General features: G+C 39.9%; 1 protein-coding gene across 2 annotated transcripts in view; it reads left to right on the top strand.

Moving 5' to 3' along the window:
- Positions 1 to 1302: 1302 nt before the first annotated feature.
- The window catches only part of limk1a (LIM domain kinase 1a), a 43999-nt gene continuing 34326 nt past the window's right edge, over positions 1303 to 10975 (top strand). Inside the window, exons 1-2 of one of the 2 annotated variants that reach the window (XM_061046522.1) lie at positions 1303 to 1505; positions 4075 to 4174. In XM_061046522.1, the coding sequence (XP_060902505.1) occupies positions 1448 to 1505; positions 4075 to 4174 (158 nt within the window). In that variant the 5' untranslated portion in view covers positions 1303 to 1447. Of the gene's footprint in view, positions 1506 to 4074; positions 4175 to 9965; positions 10133 to 10975 lie in introns of those variants that run through there. The other variant, XM_061046523.1, reaches the window with a different exon arrangement.

Here is a 10975-nt window from a genome sequence, read left to right as displayed (position 1 = left end):
CATCCATAACTGGCAATGGCTGCAGTGGAAACTTGCGAACCCCTTTATCAACTGAAACCTGACACTCCATACAGGATTGGCAATCGTTCTGGACCTCACTTTGTAAAACAGGGCAGTAAAACCGGCTTTTCCTCAGACTGGCTAAACCTAGAATCTGGCCTGGGTACATCACAAAAAAACACTTGCTTAGCTTTCCTGGTGAGGCACTCAGGCCTAATGTGGTCTTCTGACCACAGTGATACCAGGTTGGTTCAGGCTTGGACTGATTAGGGTCTCAGCTTCTTGTCTGTTGGGGGGTAAGGGGAAACACCTGCCTCTGATAGACCACCACCCACACCAGAGAAATCAACCACAATGGAAGAAACCCAGATGTCTCAGTTACAACTCACTTAAGTCCAAGTGAATTTATTTACAGTGGAATCAAGTGCAGCGATATGTACAGTGCAGGCCTGAAGAAAAATGTACAAATGAAAAATAATACTTGCAAGAAAAAAATAACAAAATGCAAAAAGCGACAAACAAAAGAAGAGGGTCTGGGCCCTTGAAGCTCTGAACACTCTTTGATTACTGTCATCAAACTCTCCAACACTGTGCACCTCCAACATCCAACAACCTGCCAGGCCCTCAAGCCTCCTCTTATAGAGCTGGCACCTACCAAACAGGGTTGGAAATCAATTTACTCTCAGGAGTATTTCCTGTTCTACAAACAACACACAAGATCTGCAATAAGGCTAAAAGTATATCAACATACATTTGCATTAAGTAAATACTTAAACAGCCATTTAAATAACATATTTCATCTCAACAACCTAAACACCCCTCCGCCTCTACCAATGTGTGTTTTCTTTTGCTTGAAAATACAATATTTAAAATTATTTGTCAATGAGTTATTATTAAGTTTTGTCAGAAGTCATTCCCACAAAATACTAGTTGCTAGTCATGCTAAGCTAACATTAACTCTCACACATTTTACAAATGAAACAACATAATAAATATGTAATTAATGGTAATAAAATTAAGTTTTTCCTCCAGTAGCCTGAATGATTCCGTTGTTTTGCTTACAATAGAAAACAGACAGGGTTTGATAGTTAGGCTGTCTTGTAAGACCAAATCCACAGAGGATTTTACTGCACTGGCTCTTCCTCATGTGTCCTCCTCCCCGCCCTGATGAAAGCATTCATCAACTGGAAGATGTTCCTGGTTGGCCGCTCCGGGTCTTCCTCTCCCCGGCTCCGGAACTTCATTGGTCAGCTGCTCAGTTGAATGAAGCGCCGCAGAAACGTGCAGCAGAAGGTGGAGGAGGAGGAGGAAGTTCTGTGTGCCGCCGCAGGGAGCGACTGACGCACAGAAACACGACCGCCGGGCGGGTTGCGCTGGTGGTCGCACACCGGTAATCTGTCGACCATAGGCGGCTGGCTCTTTCCTGGAGCTCGGTGTCGGAGAGTGAATGAGGTTGATGCTGCTGTGCTGCACCTGGAAGGACGAACGCATGGGAGAGGAGGAAGGTAAGGGTCTGCTTAGAGGGGACAGAGCCACGGGCTGCATGCGGGCGAGGGGAGGGAGATGCAGATACAGCACCGCGTCCTCTGCTGCTCAAAACACAGATGAAGCACTAGAACAAGCTGTAAACACTAAACCTTGGTGAGTTCGTTTCTTCTCTCGGCGTCTTCACTGACATGCATTTATGTTGCATTAGTGTGTATGCAGGGGGCGTCAGGATGCATGTAGCCATGTTTCCTCTCCAAATAGATACACCCTTCATGTTTGAATACAGGAGGCTACTCATCCTCAGACCATGCACAGGGTTCATTTTGCAAGGGATATTGCAAAAAAAATATATCCCTTGCAATATTTTAGGGATATTTCCCATACAAACAAATCGTCACACGCTTAAAACGAAATGAGAAGTCTAAAGGATAATTTATACAACATTAGTTTCATTGTTTGCCCTATAGGGTCACAAAGTTGTAGGCGTTCTTGAATAAACAATGTAGGCTGTTTGGTTAAATAAGATGCACAATTAAAATGTCGAATATTGCTAATCTATTGCTGAATCAGTGTTGTTGATTTTTATTTGTTGGATTTTTTGATATCCTTTATTAACATGTAACAGAGTATACGAATTATCCTGTGTTCTACTTTGCTTTTTCATGATAGATTTTAGAATATCAACAAAAGTGCAACATATTAAGATTCTAGGCCTCGTCTACATAAAGAAAAACACATTTTGTGTGTCTCTATAATCATTCAAATTCTAAAGTAATTTACATAACAAAGTGAATTATTTGGGGCTTTAATACAAAGGGGGAAACAGTTTTGGTTGAAATGGTCAGATAACATTTGCCCTAAAACCCTCTTTGTTATAATGTACTATATATTACTGTGTTAAATTGACCATGTCCTGTGTGAAAATGCCTGCGGCTGGTCAGTGACGGAGAACATTGTAGCTGTCATTCAGCTTAACCGGACTTCATAATAGTCCTCTATGTGCTGACTCACTTTGCATCGAAGAAAGTTTAGATTATCTGCAGGAGGAAATGCTGCAAGTTTCTGTGTGTTTAGAGGGGCGGGGCTTCATGACCTAAATACCTGCTCAGATTACACAGTGTTTAATGTGTACTTTTTTGAAGAGGAATATGTGTCCTTTTAGTTATGTGCAGACAGTAGGACACTACAGAGGACACAAAATGAGAGGTGATTGAAAACGACCTAATAAAAAAGTGGGGTGATAGGAGAGGAGTCAAAGGGCATATAAGCACAGACCAGCCAATGAGCCAGTATAGGATCAATTCAACTACCATCTAGTGGGGCATTACTGTAATGAGCCAACCACACAAAAACTCTGCCATCACATCTCTTATGATACAGCACTGGTCGAGGTGTTGCAAGAATCAGAGGTGTCTTTGAACTCTGTCTTGTCTTCAGCTGTGATGGTGTCCATGTTGCTGACACACGGGGATGAGTTTGAGTTGTCTGTTTTAGTCCGTATATTGCAGACAATGCAGTTTAATAGTTTATCAGTGATATACTTTGAGTATATTTTACTTTTCAGATGTAGAAAACATGATCATTTCAGCCAAGAATGTTGTTGTGGATTAAGTTTTGTCATTATAACATACTACTGTATGATTCTAAAACCAAAAGATATACTGAAATACCAACGACTGTCATGATGAAAGATAACCACATACACTTACTGCATACATTCTTGTTTGTGAAAGTGGTGTTTGAGGGATCATTGTGGAGTTTAGCATGTCAGCCAATGTGTGTAGTACAAAAGCAAAAGTATACAGCTCAGCAGTGAAGCTAATGGGGAATAATGGAGGAGCACTAAAATCATCTTGCAGATAAAGTCCTGCTAACACCAGACGCACATTTGCAAACAGTTTTAAGTATCACCATATTTACCTGGAAGTCATGTTTTTATTCATTGTTGCTTTGCTTCTCAGTCACAGTGTATTTATACTTTATTATCTCCTGGTATGATGTGTTTTCAGGCAAATGAGCTGCAGTGACAATAAAATGTGCTGTAAGTAGCCTGAAGTCCGCTCACTTCTGCTGCCACCTCATCCTTGCCAAAGAACTGTTTAACAACAGCAGACACACACAAACACACACACACAAACACAAACACACTCACAAAAAACCCTGCTCTGGCTTTGGTTCATCTTAGAATTAGCGTTTATAAAGTCTGAGAAATTCAGGAACAGGAAACACAGGAAATTCTGGATATATTTTCTGAAAGTTTGTTTTATTATTATGATTTAACTTCAACTTGAAAAGAAATATATTTTTTTGAGATAAGCAAACAAAGTATTCATATTCTAAAACTGAACACAAAAATAGATGTTTCCAATGTTATAAAGAAAGATTTGGTTTTCATAACTGAAGACTGTCTGTAAAATAGTGCACAAAGAGACATCCCTGCAAAGTGATTCTCTCATTAAAACTGCCCGTCAGAAGTCGTGTGCGTGTGTGTGTGTGTGTGTGTGTGTGTGTGTGTGTGCGTGCATTGTTAAAATGTAAAAATGTCACATATCAGTTCGTCTTTGACTGTGTGTTTTGTTGTTTCAGCTGGAGGAAGTTTGCCCATCTGTGCGGGATGCAAACAGAGGATCTATGATGAGCAGTATCTGCAGGCCCTCAGCACGGACTGGCACACCGTCTGCTTTAGGTAACACAAACTCACCGCTAACAATGGAAACAAAACACTCGTGTCTTTAAAGAGCAGCGATGGAGCATCTCCTTTTCAGTCACTTATCTATCAAAGGCTTGCTTTGGGAGACTGTGTATGTTTAGCAGATTAGTCTGTTAACTGAGGAAGTAATCTGCTGATGAATCAAAAGAGAAAATAATGATGTTTCATTAATAAGCTTCTGCTGTATCATGCACTGTTTTCCTGTTGTGTGACATCAGGCCGGGTTTCTTTGCTGGCTTGTCCGAACTACCAGTGTTTGCATATAAGGGCACATTTCCCAACCTTTCTCCTTGTTTTAACTCTCTTTTTTCATTCAACCTTTTAAGGTGTTGCTAACATAAGTAGATGCTCCACCATCCTTCTCCTTTTTTTTTTGATTCAATTTCAATTTTTTTAAAACACACTCTTATCCATTCTTGTTTAAATGAAATAGGGAAAGTGTCACTTCATTTAAACTTTAGATTAGTCCAGTCACCTCTGGTCATCTGAGAACATGATAACAGACACTCACAGATGGTTGAGACCTATCACTAATGGCTATCGATTCTTTAAGCAACAATCTGAAATCTGAGACTAATAATATTTTATATATATATATACATGTATATATGAATGATCAACGGGGTACCCCATGCCTATGACACTGCAGCTGGAACATAAACAAAGTGCGTACAGTCTAATTAAGATAAACCTGGAGGTGTTATTGACTTTGGAAGTAGGCTGTTGTGTTTATTATAATATAGCAGACTGTTGTTGATGTTGCTGCAGCTTTTGTTTCTGCTCATCTTATGTAATATCTCCTCCTGCTCTCCTCCCTCCTTTGTTTCTCACATATTTCGTCGAGCTCACCAGACCTTGTTTCCAACAGGCAGGAAATCAAACAGCTGCAAACTAAAACATTTAGTCTGTCACTTTTTGAAGTTGGAACTGCTCAAATATTTCATCTTTTTTTACGGCATGTTACATATTTGAGATCATTTTTCTTTACCCGATCAGACACAGAGCAAAGAGGGTGTGTGTGAGACACGATCTGTAGGCGCCAAAAATACAGGGAATATCATACATTTGGAAAAGAGCGCCGATGATGCCCACTTGACTGGCGTCTTTAATGTGATAAATAACTTGTTGCATCGCTCATCCTCAACTTTCACTTTGTGCACCTGAGCTGGTCCGTATATTGGCTGTTGCTGTGTGGAAAAAAACACTCACTGAGCAGCGAGTGTCATTAATGACTTCCCCTGGCCGGATGTCTGAATGTGGAAATCTGAGGAGGGTATCTGGGCACAAGGCAGAGTCCACAATGGTTTGTGTCGTGTGTGGTTTTTTTGTGTGTGCGTGTGTGTGTGTGTGTGTGTGTGTGTGTGTGTGTGTGTGTGTGTGTGTGTTTGTGTGTGTGATGACAGAGTACAGATATGAGGGAGTTACATTTGGTTGTCTTTACGTGGATTAAGGATTGTCTCAGTGGGGGGGGGTTCTATTTTGATGTATTTACATCTTTCTTCTTTTCTTCTGGTCTGTGAGCTTCAAACACTTCGCCTTGTGTACTTTGACTTAAAGTAAAGACACTACTTTGCATTTTCTTATAACAGCACCATCATTAGGTGTGATATATTTGCTGTGTCTGATCCCTCACACTGTCTGTGAGGTGTCTGATATCAGCCTGCATATTCAAGCCTTTCTGCCCACCATATAGTAATACAACTCACACCACAACAATTGAACTAATAGGAGTGAAGCTGTGTTAGTAATTAAAGCTGTGTTAGTAATATTGCATCAAATGAATCCCCCTGATCTTTCCCTTAGTGCTCGACCGTGTCAAGATATTAGAGGGAATCTTTTTCTGACCATGATCCACATCCTGAGGGAGACCGGGATTGTCACAGAATAGGAGGATTTAAGACAAGACCTTTGTGGAAAATGTGACTATTGGGACTGGAGCTTGTAATCCAAACACAAACAATATGCCCAGCTGCAGGCCTCTGTGCCGCGATAGAGCTTTACTGCAGCAAAGAGGAAGTGCAGATGATAGGGGGGAGGAAGGGAATGTAACATTTAAGTGCCCAGAGTGTTATTTGAAGACTGAACTGAGTCCCTCGGGTGGTAAGAAAATACAGCTACAAACTGTGGTCTTCATGGGAAAATGTTATCATGATTTCACTGACTGTTTACATATTGTTATTTTCTCACTTCTGTTTTTCAAAAGCCCAATTGTGCACAATGCAAAAAAACAAAGAGAAGTGCAACAATATGACTGAATTATCAGTTTTTTTAGTAGTCCTTTGCGATATGATCCCTTTATACAGGGCTTTCCACTGACATATAAAGAAGTCAGCGAACGGGAAAAATTTGACAGCTAGGGGGTTCCGACATCATGCTCCCCAACTTATGTCAAATTCGATTTTCAAGTCAAGTTGTTCATCTCAACTTGCACCTTGTCAGCTGACATTGGTTGTTTGGCGTCCCCCAACATCTCTTCCTGCTCTTCTCACTCTCTTTGTCAACATATATGTCTATGACGGGAACCCACGACAGCACTATGTGTGTCTTACGACAGTGCAGTTGCATGCAGAGACCTTTTGTGGGCGCCAAAGCTTACCAAAGAAAATTCCTGCACATTGTTGCTTTAAGTGACTAGCTGTTTGACCGACTGCCATCAAGCCCTGTTATACAAGAAAAAGTATTGGTTTTAGTGTAAGGCAGTTTAATGTAAGCTGTTTTGCCATTTTGACTACATTAAGTGGAGTGAAAAGTCTCACAAAGGAGACTGGAGCAAAACATAGATAATGGAAAAAAATGAATGTAGCTAGCAAAAATTTTCAGACTTCTTGATGGAGGTGTTAGGCTTTTCTCAGAGGGGAACAATATTGTATGACAAAGTTTATTATTTTAAAAGGTGTGGTCTTTGTTTCCAGTATGAATAACCCTGTACTCTTCACCTTTATATACTAAAACCTATAAAAGAAAATTAAGTCAGGTTTGACTGAAACACTCCCAACTAATCTTTTTTTTTTTTTAAACAAATATAATCAGTTAAATTATTACTCAAACTGTCTGCTGTAAACATCCATCGCTGTTTGTGTCGACCAAGAATATTCCTTCGACATAAGGCTTTTTTTATGACCTATAACTCTTTGAGTCTGCATGAAGGTGTTCCTGACTGGATTTCTCTACAACTGCAATTCTACAATTCACTTAGCAGCAGCTTCATCCAAAGCGACGTACATCAGAGAATAAGTGCAACACTAATCCATTCATACACCGCCACCGAAGCAGCGGGAGCAATGCGGGGTTGGGTGTTAAGCCCAAGGACACATCGGACATGTTGCTCAGGTGGGGATCGAAACCTCGACCTTCCGGTTGAGAGGCGACGACTTTACCAACTGAGCCACAGCCGCCCCCTCCTTATCTTTATGAACGTGATAATACAACAGTCTTCTCTGTTTTATTATTAATTCACTGTTTCTCTGAAGCCTGTAAGGTCTTCGTGTGAAATCTTTCTACATGCTCCTCTGTTAGAGCTCTGGAAAAGGAGCTCCTGGGCTGGGTTTTATTGCCTCCTCTGTGGATTTGAGGGATTAAGTTGAAGCAGCTCTTGACATTTGAGAGAAGAAACTGCACATGTAGTAAAAAAGGTGTGTCGCATAATTGTGAGAGGAATCAGTAGCCAGTTCCAACCTCCTAATGAGCGGATTTCTAGTTCTATACACTTATTAGCATTATGTTATTAAGTATTGGTTGTGATTTGCATTTTTTGCCTGTTCTGTTATCTTAAGTCATTATTCAAATTATTAAGTCTAAATCATGAGATTAATGGTAATTATTTTCCTTTTAAGCTTTTCTGACGCTGTTAACTATAAGACAGCTTCAGAAGTATGCATTAAAGCAGGCAAAGAAATGCTGAAAATCTTTTTTAAATGAATTCATTTTTTACCCAAGCCATGCTGCAGTCTCTCTGCAGCACAGTGCAGCACAGTCCTGCTCCAATAAAAATGTTTCTGCCTCTCTCTCTTGCTGCCCAAACAGTCGTCCCGAAAGATGAAAATAGGTTTGTGCTTGGTTAGCACTTTGAATAGCAAACATTTTTTTTTAACATCCAGTGTGCATCCACTAATGAGTTCCACTGAAGGAAAATTGTGCTCTTTGATTCTACTGAGTCTTTGTAGCATTAAGTATTATGAATTCTGTAATTTGTTGTCAAATCTACAGTACACGTTGAAACTGCTGCAGGACACGTTTGTTTCCCTCCCACCCTGACTCACATCTGCAGGAACAACACTACAGCTACTTAACTATAATATATACATATATATATATATATATACATATATATATATATGTATATATATATATAAGACACTGTGTCTGATAATATGTTTGAAAGTTGGGAGCACTCTGTCTGAGGAGTTAAAAGCAGACAATGTATGCATGTCAGTTGGAAGTGATGATTTATTTATCTGCCAGTCTCTCTGTTTCTACGATGCAGTGAAACAGACATGATGCAGGGCTGCAGTGACTCAGCTGTTTCTACCTTCTGATGAACTCTGCCCGGTGACAGAAGCAGCAGGACATGACGGATGATTCAGACCTTACCGAGCTTATTCACAAATACATCTTGATGCAGAACTGAACTCTCACAGTGTTAATGGTTCAGAAACACTAATGAAAGTAGTAAAGCTGCTATTGAAGTTATTTAGCACCAACATTTACCAGTAATCACAAAAATAGAGCTTTAAGTCTTTTATTTTTTATTTTTAGGTAAACACTATGGATGTAACGATTTACTCAACTCACGATACGATGCTATCCACGATTTATTTTTACTAAACGAGACTTAAGGCAAATTATGAGATGACAGAAAAAGATTCCTTTCATTTCATGAAAACACAAACCTGCTTGTCAGTGGGGTTTGGCCTTGGTGTTGGTTAAAGGCTGCATCATGTCGGTTGTGCTATTTGTATACTTCCCTGTCTTCTTGCAATATTTGCATACAGTTTTTCTCACCTCTTTCATTTCCTGTCTTGGGGAATCCAAAATGCTTCCACTCCTCCGATTTAAAAGACGATGGTGCGTCCTCAATTTCAAAATCTTGCTCTGCAGCTGCCAACCGCCTCTGCTGACGCTCCCGATATTATTGCAATTCTTTTTTCAGAGTACCGATGTGAACCTTGACTCCTTTGAATGGATTTTTAACTACCTCACGATTAATCTTTACGTCCATAGTAAACGCTAGTGACTCCACATTCAAGTTCATACATGCAAACCTAAAAAGATACTGTGATGGTGACTGTTTTCCTAACATTCACATTCTGGATGTAACTGTATAGCTGTAGTTTATTTAGTAGTAAACACGCATACAAAGTTTTATTATATATACTGAGATAAGCTAATTATATAAGGTTTTGTATAGTGTGGGAGTTTAATAGCATGGTTCTTCATCCTCATCGTCAGAAAACAATTCACCCCTGGGCTCCTCTGAGGAGGAGGTTAATCAGATGAGCTAAGAGGAGGTGAAGAGCTTTAATATATGATGGATAAGAGGATAATTAGATTTTCTCTACAAGAATCTTTAAATGTATCGAATGGTGCAGGAAGTGGTCAGTTCATATTACTATAGTGGCTCCAAGCAGTGTCCACATGATGTTAATAAAGAAGAATTTAGCAGCCTTGAAAGGAGGCGGGGCCAGCAACAGGAAATGGTTGATGGGGAAGCGTGACCTCTCTGTGTTCAGCTGCACCCAGAGAGGAAGAGAGAGGGAGAGAGAGAGAGAGAGAGAGATAGTCATTGATGGCTGTGACAGCGAGGCTGGTGGAGCTGTGAGAGTCAAACATCAGAGCTGCTGACATGAGTTCGTCTTCTGACTGTCAAAACAAGACCGAAGCTCCCGAGAGAAACATGTCAGCAAAGAGCCGACGTTGCAGGAACACACGAAGAAAGTAAGTGGAGCTGTGAAACCAGGCTTGAAAAGTTTAGATTTAAATGAATCACAGAACAATGGTATCAACTGGAAAACTTTAGTGTATGGAGTCTACCTAGTCAGTCATGTTGTTATGTTGAATGTAGCAGTCTCTTAAACTGTGCCTCTAATGCCGTGCTCATTTCTTGATTTATTATATGATCTACTTTACTTTAAAAAACTATTAAAGTTTCTTTTCACCTCTTAGGGTTTGAGAAGATTTTATCAAACATACCAGCAGTCCAAATCCCAAGACTACTCGGTTTACTATGATTGCACATGACAGACTGTATGTATGTGTTACCGAATGATTTAACAATATGCAAATATATTAAACCGTGAAAAGCAGCTAATTGTCACTTAAGAGAACTGGAAACCACACACACACCACCATTCTCGTGATTTTTGCATAAATGCCGATAATGATAAATTGTGATCAGAGTATTGTCCCAGTTCTAACGTACTGTGTTTAAAAGTATACGGACACTGAACTCTGTCACTGAGTGTGTGTGGATGAGTCACTTAAATCTCTGTTGCCTCACTTCCTCACATCAGTCCTGTGTCTGTCACACTTCTGTCTTTCTGAAACTAAATCTCATGATGTTAGAGACTTCCCAATTTTTTTTCTTCCAAATTTAGACGATGAGTCAAACCCTGTGGTCTGCATATCACTGTTATGTTTTAATATGTATATTCTGATACATGTAAGCTTACATCATCAGGTTTAACCAAACTTAAGTTAACCGAAGGATGACTCTTCGTTGTCTGGCGTGCTCAAACAAAAATGTGCAAATAATTCCTGCATATAAATTGAATTATTTCA

This window comes from Labrus mixtus, chromosome 9 (genome assembly GCF_963584025.1).
Source record: "Labrus mixtus chromosome 9, fLabMix1.1, whole genome shotgun sequence".
Classification (NCBI taxonomy): domain Eukaryota; kingdom Metazoa; phylum Chordata; class Actinopteri; order Labriformes; family Labridae; genus Labrus; species Labrus mixtus.
Note: the sequence above shows the minus strand (reverse complement) of the source record. Positions and strands in the feature narration are given on the sequence as shown.